The sequence below is a fragment of the Miscanthus floridulus genome, chromosome 2 (assembly GCF_019320115.1).
Source record: "Miscanthus floridulus cultivar M001 chromosome 2, ASM1932011v1, whole genome shotgun sequence".
Lineage (NCBI taxonomy): Eukaryota > Viridiplantae > Streptophyta > Magnoliopsida > Poales > Poaceae > Miscanthus > Miscanthus floridulus.
Window position 1 is genome coordinate 15,652,319 of NC_089581.1, and position 21,364 is coordinate 15,673,682.

General features: G+C 45.3%; 1 protein-coding gene across 1 annotated transcript; it reads right to left on the reverse strand.

Moving 5' to 3' along the window:
• Nucleotides 1-12,615: 12,615 nt before the first annotated feature.
• LOC136517959 (protein Asterix-like) lies at nucleotides 12,616-21,350 on the reverse strand. Its single transcript, XM_066511618.1, has 3 exons — nucleotides 21,137-21,350; nucleotides 20,826-20,926; nucleotides 12,616-12,923 (listed from the first exon to the last, which is right to left on the reverse strand). The coding sequence occupies exons 1-3, from the start codon at nucleotides 21,305-21,307 to the stop codon at nucleotides 12,857-12,859; spliced, it is 339 nt and encodes a 112-aa protein (XP_066367715.1). The 5' UTR covers nucleotides 21,308-21,350; the 3' UTR covers nucleotides 12,616-12,856.
• Nucleotides 21,351-21,364: the final 14 nt, after the last annotated feature.

Below are 21,364 nucleotides of genomic sequence, written 5' to 3' on the forward strand. Positions count from 1 at the left end.
TTATAAAAAGCAAACGAAGTCCAAAAATCATGAAACTTATTGAGATGTCGTGATATCGTATGTGGAGGCTATGATAAAAAAATTTAGAAGATTTCGTGCACGTTGTCACGTACGATGCTTACAAACCAAGACATCTCTACATGTAGTATATCGTATGTAGAGATGTCTTGGTTTGCAAGCATCGTACGTGACAACGTGCACGGAATCTTCTGAAATTTTTATCATAGCCTCCACATACGATATCACGACATCTCAACAAGTTTCATGATTTTCGGACTTCGTTTGTTTTTTATAGAATTTAAAAACACTTCGCACGCAAGTTCGCGGTCATGTTTCGTGAACAAGATGTCCGAAATTTTGGGTCCGTTCCTGGATACGGCCTCACACCACTCAGTAACATGACTATCATTTTTTGAATCATTAAATTCTATTATTCGTACCACGTGCAGTTCAAATTTATGTTTTTTGAAAAAATTCAAGTAAACGAAATAAAGTAACTAAATATATCAAAAAGCCACAAAAAATCCCCAAATTCTAACGAGGAGTTCCTGGTACTTTAAACGGGCTGCACAAAAAATTTGAAGGCAAAAAAAAACTTTGCCGAGCGCCGGGGCATGGCACTCGGCAAAGGGGGTCTTTGCCGAGTGCCTATAATAAGGCGCTCGACAAAGAGGTTTTTTGAATTTTTTTAGAAATTTTCTCTTTATCGAGTGCCTTCACAGGGGCACTCGGCAAAGGTATTTAAAAAAATCTATGTCGATGGTCGGATCGGGGCACTCGGCAAAGGGGCGGGTGGGGGCACTTAGGCGAATTCGGCCGGGCAGTCCAAGCCACACAAACAGACAGCCCCCATGCGCGCCGCTCCCGGCCAATGCCACCCCCGCACCGCGTGCCGCCCTTCCCTCCCCGTGCGCCACGCCCGCGGCCGCCCTCACGCCCGCCAGCCACCGGGCCACCGCCGACGCCGCTCGCCGCAGCCCCTCCCTGCGCCGCGCGCCAGCGCCTGCCCCCGCCCTCGCCTGCCCCCGCCCCCACGCCCGCGTGTGGCCGAGCGTGGCCAGCTCGCCCACGCTGGCCCGCCAACGCCGGCAGGTGGAGGAGAAGAGAAGGAGGAGGAGGGGGAGGAGGCGAGGAAGAGGTGGAGGAGGAAGGGGAGGTGGGGAGGAGGAGGAGTAGGAGCCGGCCCTACCCCCGGCCGCGCCCCATGGACCACCTACCCCGACGCTGCCCATGCCCGACCCCATTCCCGACTCCGATGACCCCAACCCTGACCCTGACGTCGCCCGCCACTACCCCCGACGCCCGTCAGGTATGCTAGTGGCAGTAGTGATAGTTGTAGTAGTAGTGCTAGTGGCAGTAGTAGTATTAGAAGTAGTGGTAGTAGTAGTAGAACTAGTGGTAGTAGTAGTAGTAGTAGAAGTAGTGGTAGTAGTAGTAGTAGAACTAGTGGTAGTAGTAGTAGCAATAGTGGTAGTAGTAGTAGCAATAGTGGAAGTAGTAGTAGAAGTAGTGGTACTACTTGGATATATTCTTCTGTATGGATTGATATCCAAACTACATGGCTTCTCTTGAGACATATGTGCTTCTCGGCCATCGTGTCGTTGTTTTTTGTAGTTTTTGGAAACCTCACCGTGCAGGGGAGGTTCTACCATTTTTTTAATGACAATATTCTGTTCTATTTTTGTAGAGAAGAGCCCGTCAGAGCCGAGTTGGAGTTCCCGTCGCCGTGCCGGTCTGCCTACGCCGCGTTGCCTTGCCACTACACCAACCCGCCACGGCCCCGCTAGCCTGACTCCACCGCCACCCTAGGTATAACCCCTTTTTCCGTATCATAGTCGTAGATCGCGTAACCCAGTTAGGCGTCTCTCATTCGAAAGAGATACAGTTGGAGGTATACAGATCTTTGCATATCTATGACCGTATCTGTTTCAGATTGTCCATGTTTTTGGATAGCCCGTGGATGCGTAGATGGGTTAGTTTCCATGGTCTGCTCTAGTTCGAGATAGAGTTTTGGCATCACCTTCCTGTTGTTCTCCAGATACGCACTCTTCTTTGGCAGGACGTGTATCTAGAGAACAGCGGGGAGGTGCTGCCGAAATTCTATCTCGGATAGGAGTAGAGCATGAAAACTAACCTCATCTATGCATCCGTGGATGGGATTAGGACCTATCCTCACCTATTAGACAGTAGGAACACTATGTAGATGCAATTGATGGTTACATTACTCGTTGATACATATGTTAGAGGATGGATGACCGTCAGTGGATGTACACGGGCTGGAGAAGTCAGAGAGATTACACCATGGAATGGATGAACAAGACCGATGCTTTCTTGAACAGTGCATTTGGCAAGGCTGCTAAAGGACATTGCCTAGTTTTGTGTCCCTGTAGTAAATGTGGAAACAGGAGAATGGTAAACAAGGTGGAAATGGGTAAACATCTGGTGAAGAATGGATTTACGCTGGACTACACCCGGTGGGTCCACCATGGTGAAGCCCATTGTATGAGAGATTAAGTTGGTTTAATTTGATCTTCTTATATGTCCAATACTTGATGACGTGTAGATGATTCCCTAGTGGTGCCAAGCGTATCCCGAGTGCTGGGCGATGATGGTGGAGAGGTAGTTCACGGAGGAGTACCTCAAGACGCACAGGGATGCCCGGGACCGTCGTTTGCAGATGCAAGGTCCAGCACACCATCAAGGCAGCCGCAGCCTCGCTGGATACAAACAAGCATAGGTACATGAATTCATTTATCTATTGTGACGCTCAGTTCTGCCTGATTTCTAATCATCGTGCTATCTTTCTCGCAGTCGGTGTCACATAGTGGCTAGGCTTGCTCAGAATTCCAGGCATGGTGTATGGCCCACAAGGGCAAGGCGACGTCCGACATCTCCTTCAACTTGGAGGACCCGCCCGAGGCATACTCGAACCTAAGCGTCTACTCCCACATCAATGAGTACACTGAGGTGGCAAGGTCACTCCATGGGCCAGACCATGATCCGAGCACCCAGGACTTTGATGGAGAGGCCATCATGAGGGCGGGGCAAGGCAAGAAGCATGGGCAGTTCTGGCTTGGCGACGGCATCATCGACATGGCCTCTACTCCCTCTCTCTCCCAGATCTGAGCACGGAGCACTAGCGAGAGCCCGGCCATTCGCACATGGCCGATCGTTGCACAGCACTAGGTCGACACACTCGAGGTTATTCCTATTTTACTCGTCATACATTGATCTTTACACACCTTAATTAGCTTTGCATTACTGAAACATTGGAGTGAAATATTGTAGGCCCAGCTGGAATAAGAAATGAGGCAATGTCAGAAGCTGGAGGCCGGGCAGCAGAGGATGGTGGCCCAGCTGGAGGCCGAGCGGGCCGAGCTATAGGCCCAGGCATAGAGGCTGACGGACATTATGGTGTTCCTACAAGGGCTTGGGCAACGTGTGGGCTTCTCTCTACCAGCTGGGCTGTTGGTTCCACCTCCACCTCCGCGTCCTGTAGCTACAGCTACTCCTGTGAGTATGAAAGTTTTTTACTTTCGCTTATGCTTTGCTTGTATGGCCTCTACCTTCCTAGATTAGCTATTCAAATAATCTTATCTCACATGTAATCTTTTCTCCTTTGTGCAGTCTTCATCTGATGGTGTTTCAAATAATCCACCTCATGCACCTCCGAATGATGGAGCTAGGCCTTCACCACAGTCGCAGTGGCCGAGATGAGTGCACGTTGTATTTTTTTCATTTGTTGTTCACTTGGTGATGGACTTGTGATATACTTGTGATGCACTTGTGGACTTTGATGGACTTGTGATGGACTTGTGGATTTATTTGGATGGACTTGAGCACTTATTATTATATATGTGATATATATTGTGATGGATGTGATATGTGCGGATGGATGTGTGGATGGATGAGATATATATGTGATGGATGAGATATATATGTGATGAATGAGATATATATGTGATGGATGAGATATATATGTGATATATGTTTGTATGAATTTATTTGTCATGATGGAATGTAAAAAAAATTAAAAATTGCCGTTTTGGGTCACTTTGCCGAGTGTTGCACTTGACAAAGGACCCCGTTGCCGAGTGCCACGATCACAGCACTCGGCAAAGCTGAAAAAATAGGTGCTCGGAAAACCATTTTTCCAGCTTTGCCGAGTGCCCTGACCATGGTACTCGGCAAAGAATTTTTTTTAAAAAAAAATCAAACTTTGCCGAGTGCCGGCCAGAGGGCACTCGGCAAAGAATTTTTTTTAAAAAAAATTCAAACTTTGCCGAGCGCCGGCCAGGGGGCACTCGGTAAAGAATTTTTAGAAAAAAAAACATCTTTGCAAAGGGCCGGATAGAGGGCACTCGGCAAAGAATTTTTTTTAAAAAAAAATAAAAAATCTTTATCGAGTGCCTACAGGGTTGGCACTCGGCAAAGCGACCGTCAACGGGGCCAGCACCGTGATGGTCGCTTTTCTTTGCCGAGTGCCCCCGGGGCTCTCGGTAAAGCCTTTGCTGAGTGTCCGATAAAAGACATTTGGCAAAGAGGGCTTTGCCGATCAATTTTTTGCCGTGTGTTCTTTGTCGAGTGCAATTTGGCCTTTGCCGAGTGCCTCAGGCACTCGACAAAGAACCTGAATCCAGTAGTGAAGGGCACCGTGGTCGCTTTTTGAAGGCCGAAGAAGCGAGCTATGCCACTGGCTCACCTGCTCGCCATGAAAGGTGCTGCTACCTATAGAGCGAAGGACGATGGGCGGTGCGGCGTGTAGCAGAGTGGTGGCACTGAGGCGATGGCCTGTGTTGATGGCGAGCCCAACGAGGCGGACAAGGCCGATCGAGGACAGCCGCAGCGACGTGGGTGGAGCAGAGCGACGTGCGTGGTTAGCTTGCTTTGCTGTGGGCTACGTTTTCGTGTACAAGTGTGGGGGTATGGCCCCCGGTATCCACAAGACAAGACATGGGCCACACCATCAGAGGTGGCCCAACCCACAAGATCAAGACATACACGGCATTGCTTGGTGTGCACCGCAAGACATTGTATAGTATCAAATATGATACTTTCCTTGTAACCCTACCCCTCCAAAGTATATAAGGAGAGGCAGAGGTCCCCTAACGGACAAGATACATCACGATCCATACATCTTAATGCAATATATCAGAACACAGGATGTAGGTATTACGTTATACTGATGGTCGAACCTGTCTAAATCTTGTGTCTTGGTGCTTGTATTACCATCTTGTTCTTGATCTCGCTCACCACTATGACAAATCTACCATCATGGGATACCCCTCGGTGGACTGCCGAGCATCTTTTGTCGACAGTTGGCGTGTCAGGTAGGGGTGTGCGCTTGATCCATGGTGAGCCAGATGGACCTCAAATCAACAACGCATTCTCGTCATCAATCTCGTGGAGATCCATGTCGGTCCACGACAATGTTTCATTGCTGGCTACATCAGCACCTGCGATTGCAGATCCGATCTCGGAACCACCTCCGAGGTCACCTTCATCAACAACTCGCCGCCCGCTTTCTCGCTACTAGAGGAGGCAGATCAACAACGATGATCTGATCATATCCATCGATCGGGTCGGTCTGAAGATTGCCGATTGCCTCTCCATCGCTGAATTGGCTCTGGACACTCTGGTTCAGCGCTGACCACCCTCCAATCCAGATCTATCGGAGGTTACTCGAGAAACTCTAGGAGTTACGGCCCTACCCTTTGGGTTCAACAACGCCACCGCCGCTTACCAACATGCCCTGAGGGGCAGATTCACTGACCAGGTTGAAGATGTCCATCCTCTCGCCGATCAGATAGCGCCATACGTCGTCGACCAGACTTTCTGTCTAAAGCTAAGTCATGCTTTAATATTCTTCTAAATATTCTCCAATCTCCGTATATCACCATAATGTTTCTCCGAACTGTTTTCTCCATGTTTGCTCTCCAAACGATTTTCTAAACCCTCGAACAGTCGTGTTGATGCTCGGATACCTCCAAAGACGGCCCTGTCTCTGGCTCCTCACTACACGTGCACGAGCGTCTACCCTCTGCATTATGGGTGGTCGGCAGCGGCTCCTTAGCGACGCTTGTTCCTCCTACATGTGCACGGGCTCCGCGCTCCGCGTTATGGTTAACAGGCTAGCTAGGACTAGAGACTCAGCTACACACTAACTGTTCGGACGGTTTATATTAAATGCATCTTCACTCCAATTGATCGCCAAGCTACATATGCTACTTTTTCTCTGGAGTTCATATATTTTTTCATCATGTACTACCCGTTCTACATGTTTGTATTGCAGGGTCATCGTCTAGGTGATCAGATCACCTGGTGCTCAAACTTCTCCACCGATCAACTGGTCGGACCGCTAGGTTCATGGACTTTGTCGCCAACTAGTTGATCGGACTGTTCGCTGGTCGTTTCTAGTCAATGCTCACTTCACCGCCGACCAGTTGACCAGACTATTCATCGCTCGTGTTTTATCGCCAGCTACGCCAGGGACTCCTTAGTGCTTGATTTCTTCGTACTCGAGGACTAAGTGGGCACACTTCACCGCATGGACGTCGCCAGCTACGTCGGTGCTCGGACATCGCCAGCGACGTCGGGGACTCCTCGCTCCTTGGTGCTCAGACATCACCAACGACATCAGGGGCTCCTCGCTCCTCAGTGCTTGGACATCGCTAGCGACGCTAGGAACTCCTCGCTCCTCGGTGCTCGGTCATCGCCAGCGACGCCGAGGACTCCTCGCTCCTCGGTGCTCGGACCTCACCAATGATGCTAGGGACTCCTCACTCCTCGATGCTCGGTCATCGCCAGCTACGCCGAGGACTCCTCGGTGCTCGGTCATTGCCAGCGACACCGGGGACTCCTCGCTCCTCGGTGCTCGGACATCGCCAGCGACATCGGGGACTCCTCGCTCCTCGGTGTTTGGTCATCACCAGCGACACCGGGGATTCCTCGCTCCTCGGTGCTCGGTCATCGCCAGTGACGGCAGGGACTCATCGCTCCTCGGTGCTCGGACATCGCCAGCGACGCCGGGGACTCCTCGCTCCTCGGTGCTCGGTCATCGCCAGTGACGTCGTGGACTCCTCGCTCCTCGATGCTCGGACATCGCCAGCGACGCCGAGGACTCCTCGCTCTTCGGTGCTCGGACATCACCAGCGACGTCGGAGACTCCTCGCTCTTCGGCGCTCGGACATCGCCAGCGACGCCGGGGATTCCTCGGTGCTCCCTTGGTGGTCGGATCTTGCTACGTCTCATCGGTGTGCTATCAAGCCACTCCATGCTGTTCGGATCAGGGTGCTGATCTTGAGCAACACGTCTGGGGTCTTGATATGCGCATGTTGAACGACGTTGGCAAAGCTTTTAGACTTCTTTTTTCTTTGACCCTGCTACAAGATTTATTCTTCATCTTCCAGCAGGCTCGGGGACTAAGTGGGCATACTTCACATGTGGTGAATGTGCTTGTTCTCATCTTGAGGCTACGCCCCGGGATTGGCTACCTGCTCGGCTGGTCTTCTACTTTCTGACCCTGGCACCATGTGACTACGTCACCTACTGTCAGGCTCGGGGACTAGCTGTGGGGGCATGGCCCCCGATATCCACAAGATAAGACATGGGCCACACCATCAAAGGTGGCCTAGCCCACAAGATCAAGGCATGCACGACGCTGCTCGGCGTGTACCACAAGATATTGTATAGTACCAAATAGGATACTTTCCTTGTAACCCTGCCCCTCCAGAGTATATAAGGAGAGGCAGGGGTCCCCTAGCGGACAAGAGACATCACGATCCATACATCTCAATGCAATACATCAGAACACAGGATGTAGGTATTACGTCATACTGACGGCCGAACCTGTCTAAATCTTGTATCTTGGTGCTTGTATTACCATCTTGTTCCTGATCTCGCTCACCTCTATGACAAATCTACTATCGTGGGATACCCCTCGGTGGACTGCCGAGCATCTTTTGTCGACAACGAGTGTGTGTTGCGCTGTGTGCTCCGTAGAAGGGAGAGGAGGGAGAGGAAAATGGGAGGTGGTGCCCATGACGCGCACGACGCGACAGAAGGGTGGGGCCCACATGGCGTGGTGACGCGTGGATGGCCGCGGTCGGCAAGGGAGAGGAGGGTAGTGGCGGAGCCGGCGCACGCGGACGTTGTCGGGTGAGGGCGAGCGGAGCACGCGCGAGAGCGGTGGGGACGGCTGGAGATATTATTGGTGCGATGCGAGGGATATATATTTGGACGGAGAATAAAGGGATATACTTGAGATGTAATAAATAAGAAGGATATTTAAATAGAGCTTAAATAACTTTAGTTTTTAAAATAGATTTTGAAAATATTTTTGAGCGAGTAATTTTAAGATTTGAATTTTTGGGATGTTACACGAAGCATCTTAAGTTTGACCAAAATTATAGAGAGAATTACAAAGATTTATGACATCAAATAAGTATACTACGAAAATATAATTAATAAAAAATCTAATGTTACTTAGATGACATCATAAATGTTATTATCTTATCATAAATATTTGGTTAAACTCGAGGCACTTTGACTCTCCAAGATTTTTGAAATGATTTATAATTTAGGATGGAGACTACTCCATAAAATAAAAAGAAGAAATAAATTGGAGGACAAAGATATCGGCAGATACGTACTCCCTTCATCCCAAATTATAAGTTATTTCAGGAATCTTAGAGAGTCAAAGCATCTCAAGTTTGATTAAAATTATATAAAGAATTACACAGATTTATGACATCAAATAAGTATACTACAAAAATATAATTAATAAAGAATCTAATAGTACTTAGTTGACATCATAAATGATATTATCTTATTATATAAATTTGGTTAAATTTAAGATTCTTTGACTCTCTAATTTTTTTGGAATAACTTATAATTTAGGATGCAACCATGAAGGAAGCATGAAGGTACGAATACGGTCACTACTCACGAATACCACACATCGGCCTCAAAATTCTACCCAGACAGCTTTCGGACCAGGGCGACAAGAGACCTTGAGCTCAAGCGCCAAGAGGAGAAGACACGTCACTACGTCCATCTCTACCACCACAGTCGTATTCAAGTTCAAGAAACCTTCGTCAGCCTGTTGACACGAGAATGTGGCGATGTGATCAATACACAGCAAGCCGGAGGATCCGAGTGGAATAAAACCAGAGATCTGTTTGGCTTCAACACAGAACCAGCCGATTCTGAAAATCCAACGACGTGCCAGTCAATTTGACCTGCAATTGACAAGCGCCCTGTTCGTTTGGGCTTGTTTGGCTGATAAGTCATGGCTGAGAGTACTGTTGTCTGGTTTGATGTGAGAGAAAAATATTGTTCGTTGGCTGATAAACCATGACTTATAAGCCAAATACGACCAAGCGAACATGCTAAAGGAGAGAAAATCTTATCAATAATTTATAGTGGAACATGTCGGTGTTGTACCAGACAACTCCAAATGTACGGCTAGATAGCCAATTCAATAAGGCTATCGACTAAATAGTCGATATCCGGCGTATCCATAAAATGAAGATCTTTAAATCAAGGATTATCGGCTAATATTAAATGATAATGATATGAATTAAAATAACCGATGCTCATAGATCATAGCAGATTTATGATGACTGATTAATCTAGATAAAAACAAGTACAATATACCCAAATACAAAATCAAAAGATCTTTCCTTAAAATTCCAATATATATGACCAAATGGTCGATTGATATCATTGATCAATTAGAGAATTGATAATCAACAAAGAAATGATATAAGAAAGCATCATCGGCTAAATGGAACATGATCGATATAACGCGTCGAGCCGATAAGTTTAATGGAAAGAGTATAACATGCGAATAAATTAACTGTCTAATATAAATGAATCTATAAACAGTTTGAATCTAATCTATTATCATCAACAGTGAGGTTCGATCGGATCGATGCAGTTATGATAATAATAACAAACTAAAGTCAAATAATCTATAAAACCATCTATATGTTGACAGATTCATGAAAGCGTGCTATATGCGTGAGAGTATAGGCAAATCGACTAAAATATCCGATGCAGTTATAGCAAACAAACAGAGTACATATCTTGATTATGAACAAGACCACTAATCGATAATTTTTAATCTAAAGTCTTACCGGTGAGGTTCGACCGGATCGATACAACTATCTCATTAACTAGTGAGTTTATTCAAGATTGAAACAAGTCTTTTGATGTATACAATGTTTGATTGGAATAGAGATAAAACAGCCGATCTAGCGGAACTAAGCCATCAATTATAAGATTTAAAACGTGACCGATCAAAGGACGCCCAATTAAGATGATATGATGCCGATCTATCTCTATCTCAATTAGGTGATTTGTTATAATTAATAAAACATTAATTATAACAAGACCAATAACTGGTGAATCAACAAAAAACAGCAAGAAAAATCTTATTAATCTTAGAAGATTCGATAACTGGTGATAGTGTATTAAACAACAAGTTATTTAAAACAAGATCGATAACTTTGATCTATATTATAATTCATAAGAGATCAATCAGCTGATGCAGCCTTACAAACTACGATACAGATCGATAACTAACTTATATTATGGTTCATAAAAGATCAATCAGTTGATGTAGTTTTACAAGCACAATACTCACAAGCAAGCTGGATGTCGATCAGTCGATGCAGCCCTGTTTGCTGAAGAACTCGTCGAGATCTACAGTACTCCTACTCCTAATGCGATGACGAAAACCGAAAAGATTGTATTGATTTAGCATTCGTCCTCTTGTACAATAACCAGGGTCTAATATTTATATCCGGAACCTAAATATAAATCATACTCAAATACGACTCATTACAATTCTTGGAATAAAAAAACTTTCTAACTTAATAATAACTTGGACCCTAATTTTTTTATTTGTAGAGTCCGACACATCTTCCTGGCGTCATTCAAGCATAGCCCATTGACGCCGTCTGTTGACGTCATCTATAAAATAGCCGATTCTGACATCGCATCTAAATCAGTTGATACTAATTCACATCTAATCAATTCCTTGATGACACAATTCTGGAAGCTTCGAGTTCACGCGTTTTTCTTCTCAAATTTTGATGTAGACAAAGCCATACATTATACAATACGGTCTGTCCACGTAAGGAAGATCTGCCGGCATCGCTGTCCCGTAGTCGCCTGTCGATGCAATCGTCCAATGCAACACGCCTGGGTCCCCTCCGGCTAACCACACAATTGGTGATCGCGAACTTGAAAACAATTGCTGATGGGCGAGATCTTGTGAGTTGTGTGACCTCATGAGTATCTGCCCGGAGAAAACAGCTTCTTAGGATGACAGAATCCGTGGACCTTTCATGCTACGGCCCATTTTGGATCTTATGAGCTTTAATAGTTACAGTAATTAAGTAACACCAATAGATTTTTTACATCCTTCCTAATATATAGGAATAAAGATTTTGATGAAAAAAAAATCCTCCACCGGCCTTTTTTATCGGGTCTCCAAATATAGACACCCTCTATTTTGTATTTCTCGCTGGCCAAAAATGAAGAACGAAGATGACTCTTTCAAGTGCTCACAAGATATAGAAAAATTATGTAAGGGTACAAAAATATAGAAAAGTGATTTTTACTCAAATGACTCTCGAAACGAGGATTTAGAGAGTAGTTTTTAGAAAGACTCTAGGAGAGGCAAGCACATGGGGTCCACCCAAGCCAGTGGGGACCGTCTCCGCCTGCGCTCGCTTCCTCGCCTGACACCAGGGCGAGACAGTAGAAGATGAGGAGGGAGATGCAACACCCGATCTAGTTTCGAAACATCCAGATGCAACTATTGCAACATATGTCTAAAAACAAATGAAACATTTGAAACATGCTCTGAAACACTTGCAAAAATACCTAAAAACCACTTGAAACCATTGTAAACAAACGCAACATCCAGTTGCATCATATGTGTGAAAACATATGCAACATCCAAATAAACACACTTGCAACATACGTCGGGAAAAAACAGATAAAGCATTGAGCAAGAGCTTGCAACATACATCTACAACCGTTGCAACATATGCAACATCTCGAATTACTTATGCAACATTCGTATGAAACACTTGCAACATAAATACTTCCGTCAGGCACCATCACCAGCACTGGGCTTGGCTCGACCAGACGGGCAATGCACGTGACAATGAAGCGAGCACCACCAGCACCCGGGCCAGCAATGGGAGGGAGCGGTTGGCGCATGCGACGAGAGGAGGGAGGCCACTAGTGTGCACGAAGGGGGGCGAGGAGTGCGCGGCAGTAGCAAGGTGGAGTAGCAGCTACGATGGACGAATGGCGTTGTGTAGGCAGTCGCTGCACAGATAGTGGTGGAAGTGGCTGATACATTCGGGAGTGGGGAAAACACTCTGGACTACGTGCAGGAGTTGGGGAGGCTACCTGGCCCGGTCCACAGGCCTATTAAGCAAGCATCCGGGCGGCCAGACGTCCAGGTGTAAGCATTTCCACAGCAACAAAAGGAGGAATAACAAGGAACCAGAAGAACATAGTTAAAGGGAGGGGAGATGAAGTAGACCCGAAGTCCAGGAAGCATTGATCAACATACCCGGAGGCACCAAAAACTCTTTCGAACAGTCCATGCGTTTGATAATATCTGGGAGAACCAAGACATGTACTAGTACTGCACAAATAAATTATTGAGCATCATACATGTACCGGTCCATTAAATGATGTCCATAGCTATGACGTTTGCTCAAATTGGACATACATAAATGTCAGAACCAATGCAAAGCTATCGAAGCACCAAAAAAGTTTGGCTAGATATCCAATGAAGGATGAAGCACATGGTGTGTTCTTCCACATATTAGCGCTTTGTACTGCCTGGGCGAGGGGGGCCAAAATAGTTCGTCACCAGACCCATAACAGCAAACCTGGAAATGTTAAAAGCTTTGGTAAAACTTTTCTAGTTGTGGATGCCATTAAGTAGAGAAACATTGAGACTCCACAGAAAGAACAAATTTATCATGAACATATGAGGAAATTAGGAGCCCAATGTTGAAAACAGATGCAACCTAACTTCATGGGAAACTTTATTCTTAGCTACTTTTATTTTTGCTAGCAAAACAAGATACTCGATACCCTTCCATGATATCTGTATTCTCTTTCACGATATCCATCCAACCCATTGTGCTTATATAAACAAGTCTAAACTCTAAATAATAGTTAATGAGGTCACAGATACCCCTATTGAGACTTGAGAGCAACATGCTATGGTCACGTGACTTCCTTCACAGAATTAAAGCAAGAGTAGAAAATGGAAATATAACAATAATTATACCCATGCTTTCCAAAGTGGAGTTCTTTTGAAACACAGTTCCAAGAGGATGGCACTGTGTAGCTTCTTCCTTGCCAACATTGCATTAGGGATGAAATCGGACAGCTATTGAGACTTGAGAGCAACATGCTATGGTAACGTGACTTCCTTCACAGAATTAAAGCAAGAGTAGAAAGTGGAAATATAACAATAATTATACCCATGCTTTCCAAAGTGGAGTTCTTTTGAAACACAGTTCCAAGAGGATGGCACTATGTAGCTTCTTCCTTTGCTAACATTGCATTAGGGATGAAATCGGACAGAAACGAGCAGGAAAACCATTCACTAATTTTTCATGTCGACATTATATCAACGGGGATGGGAGCGAGACCAGAAAAGTTGGGAACAGAATCAGGATAAACGGGAATATGAACCGGGTAAATGGGAAACGGATAGAATCAGGATAAGCAGGAATTCAACAGAAACGGACTGAAACCGGGAAATTTAAACCGCTTACACTTACATTGTTACATATCAAACATATGCAAACAAATGAACTGAACAACATATGCAAACAAGTGAACTAACGCTGCAGTCCTACTCCTGCAGGCTGCTTTGCTCTGGCTGGCTGGGTGTTGCTGCACAAGCCACAAGCAGCAGGCCAGCGGTCAGCAGACAGCACCCAGTCGCAGGCCAGCACCAAGCCAGAAGCCGCAGCCCACAGGGTCACAGGCTGAGGCAGGCAGGAAGCAGCACGGCAACACCAGAAGATTGTGTGACAGCGGCACAGACAAGCTTCCCAAACCAAATGTTGGCAACAAAATCCACCGAGAGTCCGACTTGATGGGATAAAGATTAAAGGGGTTCCAAGCGGGCAGCGGCAAGCAAGGTGGGGAGCCGTGCGGTGGCACATCAGCAACATGGCGCAGTCATGCAAGGGCCTCGTGGCACCCGCCCGTGCGCACAGGGGCACAAAGCATAGTCGCATTGCCGAGCTGGCCTGGTGGACCGACCAGTGTGTGTGGGACTGTTAGCCTGTAGGGGTACGGGGAATTGCCCCTGTTGCTTGCTGGGCTTATCCCTAATTGACAAATATGGGGCATTTCTGAGTACAAATACAGGGTCCCACAAAAACGAGTGAGATGGACCCTCTCCCCATTCTGGTCCCTGTCCCAGACTTCCATCCCGGTTCCCATCCTGTTTCTGGGTTTTTTTTTCCTCCAGAAACCAGAAATATGAAAACGGGCTGGTCAAATGTGGAAAACAGGACAGGATATATCCTGCCAGTTTTTAACCCTACACGGCATTATATATGGACATTGAACATTATGTTTGGCAGTACAATTAGGCCATGGAAATATGGATTTATGGATGCCATTTTGTAGATGACCAGGCAGGACTCTCCATCTGAAAATAGGTTTCTTCTGACATAGACTTGAAAGCGAACTGCAGAAACTTAACAGTATTTCAAAGCTTAATTCTAACTACAGGAACAAAGTCATGCAAGTGAAGTGTGCTGCTATGTAGGTCCTTGTCTAAATCTTAGTTATATCTTGCATGCTATTTCTTTTAGTCTCTAGATATTGTTGAAGTAAATCAATCCTTATCTTCTACTTCCTCCATCCCTTAAAAAAGTTCGTTCTGAAGGTTTGGAGCGTTTTCACAAAAAGGAATTCATTTTAGGTGGTCCACCGTTTCATCAGACGACTTTGCCCCCCGCATTAACGCAGCCTCATCATTTGGAGCGCACGCAGTCATGCATTAACGCCTCTTCGTTTCCAGCGCATGGAGTACTTCACCCGCCTGGCCTCTTCTTTTCTGGCGCATGCAGTACTGGCGCGCCATGCAGAAATCACACAAAAGAAAAAGAAAGCAGTGCTTGCAACAAAAATAAGCGAGCGTGGGATCGAACCCGCACCGCTCGCCACAGAGCGCACCTCGATAACCAGTCAGACGCAGAGAGTTATTCATCGAATGGATGCCCAACAGGCTATTTAATAAGGGCAAACAAGGGAAAATAGACTCTAATTAATCACTCCTTGGTATCTTAAATCATGTCCAAAATGAACTTTTTTAAGGGATGGAGTATTTCTCCACTTATCAGTCAATTCCAATAGTTAGCAATCTAAGCCATATTATTACAACATTTAACGAAAAGGAAATCCAGAAGTATAACGTTTAAGAGAATTCAATACATGAAGAAGTATAACGTTTAAGAGAATTCAGTACATAAAGACTCATCCCCTATCCTACTTTACCACCCACCGATCCACCCCAAAAAAAATCCATTTCATTCTGCTACTTTAATTTCTACTTAGAACTAAGCATCGGGGGAATGTCGAGTTTGATAAAGAATGATACAAATGACAAGTATGATGGATGCTAATAAGCGCTCTTTTCACAATTAAAGACAAAACATTGCTCAAGTTTGGCTCGGGCAGCATACAGCCACAGCACATGTTATCAATTATCTGGTTATAATACTTGCTTTTGGATTAATGATTGTTTGACAAACAATGTGAAGCACATATGTCATGTGGTATCAGTTACTTTCTCATGTCATAGGTTATTAATCCTATTATTCCCCTCAAAGATAGGTGTCAAATACTCATACGATTGTTTCATTTATATCTAATTTCACAAATACACTACAATAGAAACTGTTGATTAAAGTGTTTTGGACCACGGTGATTTCTAAAATGACAATGTGAATGGAGGGTGTATTAATTTGGAGCAACACAACATGTGTAGACTGGGCAAGTTGATATATGTCAACCTGAAGTCTTAACAACAGCCAACAACAACAACAACATAGCCTTTAAGTCCCAAGCAAGTTGGGGTAGGCTAGAGTTGAAAACCCACCAAGAGCCCCAAGTCACGGTTCAGACACTTCAATAGCTGCTTTCCAAGTACTCCTATTCAAACATAGATCTCTAGATATATCCCAAGATTTTAAATCTCTTTTTATTGCCTCCCCCCATGTCAATTTCGGTCTTCCTCTACCTCTCCTCATATTATTAGCTTGGCTTAGGACTCCACAATGCACTGGTGCCTCTGGAGGTCTCCTTTGGACATGGTCAAACCACCTTAACCGATGTTGGACAAGCTTTTTCTTCAATTGGTGCTACCTCTAGGCGATCACAGTATATCATCGTTCCGAACTCGGTCCATTCTTGTGTGAACCGCAAATCCATCGCAACATACGCATTTCTGCAACACTCAATTGTTGAACATGTCGAATCTTTGTAGACCAACATTCTGCTCCATACAACATAGCCGGTCTAATCGCCGTTCTATAGAACTTGCCTTTTAGCTTTTGTGGTACCCTCTTGTCACAGAGAATGCCAGAAGCTTGTCACCACTTGATCCACCCTGCTTTGATTCTATGGCTAACGCCCGCATCAATATCTCCATCCCTCTGTAGCATCGATCCCAGATACCGAAAGGTATCCTTATGCACTACTTGACCTTCCAAACTCACATCTCCCTCCTCCTGTACAACTCCGCCAAAGTCGCATCTCATGTATTCGATTTTAGTTCTGCTCAATCTAAAACCTTTAGACTCAAGGGTCTGCCGCCATAACTCTAGTTTTCCTATTTACTCCCTCCTGACTTTCGTCCACTAACACTACATCATCAGCGAACAACATACACCAAGGGATATCCCCTTGTATGTTCCTGGTAACCTCATCCATTACCAAGGCAAAGAGATACGAGCTTAAGGCTGACCCTTGATGAAGTCCAATTTTAATCAGGAAGTAATTTGTGTTACCATCGTTTGTTCGAACACTAGTCACAACATTGTTGTACATGTCCTTGATGAGGGTCACGTACTTTGATGGGACTTTATGTTTGTCCAAAGACCACCACATAACATTTCTTGGTATCTTGTCATAAGCCTTCTCCAAGTCAATGAAAACCAAGTGAAGGTCCTTCTTCTGCTCTCTAAACCGCTCCATAACCTGTCTTATTAAGAAGATTGCTTCTGTGGTTGACCTTCAGGGCATGAAACCAAATTGGTTTGTTGATATCTACGTCGTTCCTCGCAGGCGCTGCTCGATGACTCTCTCCCATAACTTCATAGTGTGGCTCATCAACTTAATTCCCCGATAATTAGTACAACTTTGGATATCTCCCTTGTTCTTGTAGATTGGTATCAATATGCTTCTTCTCCACTCCTCAGGCATCTTGTTCGGTCGAAAGATACTGTTGAACATCTTGGTTAGCCATACTATAGCTATATCCCCGAGACATCTCCACACCTTGATTGGGATACCATCAGGGCCCATCGCTTTGCCCCCCTTTCATCCTTTTCGAGGCTTCTCTGACCTCCGATTCTTGAATCCTCAGCACAAAGCGCCTGTTAGTGTCATCAAACGAGTCGTCCAGCTAAATGGTGGTGTTCTCAGTTCTCACCATTGAACAATTTATCAAAATACTCTTGCCATCTATGTCTGATCTCATCCTCCTTCACCAAGAGTTGCTCCCTCTCATCCTTTATGCACTTGACTTGGTTGAAGTCCCTTGTCTTCCTATCGCGAGCCCTAGCCATCCTATAAATGTCCTTCTCTCCTTCCTTCGTACTCAAACGTCGGTAAAGGTTCTCATAGGCCCGCCCCTTTGCCACACTCACCGCTCGTTTATGCAGTCTTCTTTGCCACCTTGTACTTCTCTATGTTGTTTGCACACCTGTCATGATACAAGCACTTATAGCACTCTCTCTTTTCCTTAATAGCTTTTTGCACATCTTCATTCCACCACCAAGTGTCTGTCGAGTCGCATCCGCTCCCTTTGGTCACTCCAAACACCTCTGAAGCAACCTTTCGAACGCATGTTGCCATCTTCTCCCATATGTTGTTTGCATCGCCTTCATCATTCCAAGGGCCCTCTTCAATGACCTTTTCCTTAAAGACCTTTGATGCTTTCCCTTCTAATTTCCACCACTTCGTTCTAGCAACCCTAGCTTGTTTGTTCCCATGAGCTTGCACCAGAAAGCGGAAGTCAGCCACCACCAGCTTGTGTTGAGCGACCACACATTCTCCAGGTATCACCTTACAGTCCACGCATGTTCAGTTTATCCCTCCTTCTTGTAAGGACAAAGTCGATTTGACTAAAGTACTGGCCGCTACTAAAGGTCACTAAATGGGACTGTCTCTTACGGAAGAAAGTGTTAACTATCATCAGATCAAAAGCTATGGTGAAGTCTAAGACTTCCTCTCCCTCCTGGTTCCTACTACCATATCCGAAACCCCCATGAACCGCCTCGAAACCTGCACTTGATGTACCTACATGGCCATTAAGATCACCTCCTATAAAGAGCTTCTCGCTACTAGGGACAGCTCTAACCAAGTGATCTAAGTCTTCCCAGAAAAAGCCGCTTAGCACTCTCATCATGGCCTACTTGGAGGGCATACGCACTAATTACGTTTAAGACCATATCACTAATGACAAGTTTAACTAAGATGATTCTATCCCCTTGCCTTCTCACCTCCACCACACCATCCTTGAGGCTCTTATCAATCAAAACTCCTACTCCATTTTTATTTGAAGTTGTCGTTGTGTACCAGAGCCAACAACAACAACAAAGCCTTTTAGTCCCAAGCAAGTTGGGGTATGCTAGAGTTGAAACCCAACATGAGCCCCTAGTCACGATTCAAGCACGTCAATAACTGCTTTTCAAGCACTCCTATCCAAACAAAGATCTCTAGGTATATCCGAACCCTTTAAATCTCTTTTTATTGCCTTCCCCTATGCCAACTTCGGTCTTCCTCTACCTCTCCTCACATTGATATCTCGACATAGGACTCCACAATGCACTAGTGCCTCTGAAGGTCTCCTTTGGACATGGCCAAACCACCTCAACCGATGTTGGACAAGTTTTTCTTCAACTGGTGCTACCCCTAGACGATCACGTATATCATCGTTCCGAACTCGGTCCATCCTTGTGCGACCACAAATCCAACGCAACAGAAGTCTTAAGAAACAACCCCTGAACAGAAACTTTGTATCACATATTTATGATATTACTTGCGGTAGAGTGCTATGTTTGTAAAGAGTAAAGCACACCGGCGGTTCCCTCCCTCTCTCAGATGGTCATGCTGGCATGCCAAATAGGCAAGCATATGCCAATGAATGATATTTGAACCTCGAGTGGCACAATTATAAATTTTGTAAACAAGTATATTGCATCAGCACTCAGCAGTCCTTAAACTTGTTCAGAAGCATCACATAGGTCCCTGAAATATTAATTTGCAGCTTCATGTCCTCAAATTGGCTAAGTCTGTCATTCGAGGTCCAAATCTTGCTAATTAATGTGCGACTGCCCATGTGGCGTACTAGCAACCCCCATGGCAGCAACGCACCACTCTCATGTCTCTCATTTCTCCTCTCCCACAAATCAAGCAACATCCGCCGGAGAGGAATGACACATTCTTTTTTCCCACGACGGGAATACCAAATTTCAATACCAAAGCAACGAAATTACAGCAGGATTAAGTCATCCATGTTTGTCGCGTCACTACCATTTAAACTGCTCACACAGTTAAGCACCAAGAGCTTAGATAGTGTGGCCAAAAAACTTACTACCAAAATAGCAACAAAGCATTAAAAACTCACGTTGAACACCGACTCAAAACCAAGCTTTATACACAGGACATTACGGTCTAAACAAGTAAATGCCCACATGGGCATCAAACTCAGCACACACGTCCAACTGAGCAGAAGTGTTGCCAGCCACCGTATCTCCTTTAGGACAGGAGTGACACCTTCTGGATGTCATGTATATGCTAAATAGATGGACTGACGGATCAACACTAATCAGGGAGATTTGGACCTTGAGTGCACTGATTAACAAGCTTAGAAACTTGAAGTTGTAAATTAGTAGGTTAGACAGTTACATGACACTCCCAAACAAGTTTAGGAACCGTTAGTGCAGTTTACAATAGTCTGGTGACCTATTTGACACCTCTGAACATGTTTGAGCAGTACACTTTACTCTTTGTAAAATCATGATGGAAGCTCATAGTAAATGTGACTCAGGAGCTGCATGCCTCCACGTCAAGAAGCACAGTTGTAACATCCGTAACAACGAAAGGTTATATTTTGCATCAATAAGCCTATAATAGAATTATAACCAATTCCTAAGGATTGCAGCATAACATAGGCAGAAATGTTAGTCTTACTTAACCATGGCACAAATCAATTCAGCGTTAACAAACAACCCATAAATTGAGGAGCACATATGGCAATAACTAAGGAGCAATGAATGAACTAAATAAATAATAGTTTGGTTGCACAATTTCAGCAAGAGCCGATGCTACAAATGAAAATTAGGAGAAAATTTTGAGTATACACAAGTAAAATATGGGTTTCCAAATCAGTTTGTATTTTGGTAGGCTTACAGTATGAAAAGATAGTCCGAGTCTATTGGTAAACTGAGTAAGCATATGTCGCTATGCTGCTCTAGATTTTCTGTACTAAGCCAAATTCATAGTTCAATGCACATGTTAAGAAAACTCACATGAAGGCCATGGAGAGCTGCTTCAGATCATTCTCGAAGTTCTTCATGTTTGCCAACGACTGTGCGCAGAAGATGATCGCGATCCACGAGCACACCTTGTACTGCAAACCGAAATCGATTAGAAACCGAAACCATATCAACGCGTGCAGCCCAGTAAGGCAACCATAACGTCACCATCAATATAGCTCATAAGGTAACACACATCACTCACACGTGACTGCTCGAGCATGCAGATCTACCACTAACTTGTCCAGATCTAAACATTACTCGGAAATCAAATTCAGATCAGAGAGGGTGACATGGTTACGTACGCGGAGCATGACTCCGACGACGCCGAAGACGACGGCGAGGAAGCCCGCGTAGTCGATGGGCAGGTCCTGGGGAGACAGCTTCGGCGGCGCGTACGGCTTCGCCGTCGACGGCTGCCTCGGATCGCTGCCCCCAGCGAACGCCCCTCCCCCCGACGACGATCCCTCCTTCATCTCTCTCGCTCGCTCGCTCGCTCCTCTCTCTTCTCTGTGGACTCTGGAGGGATGAGA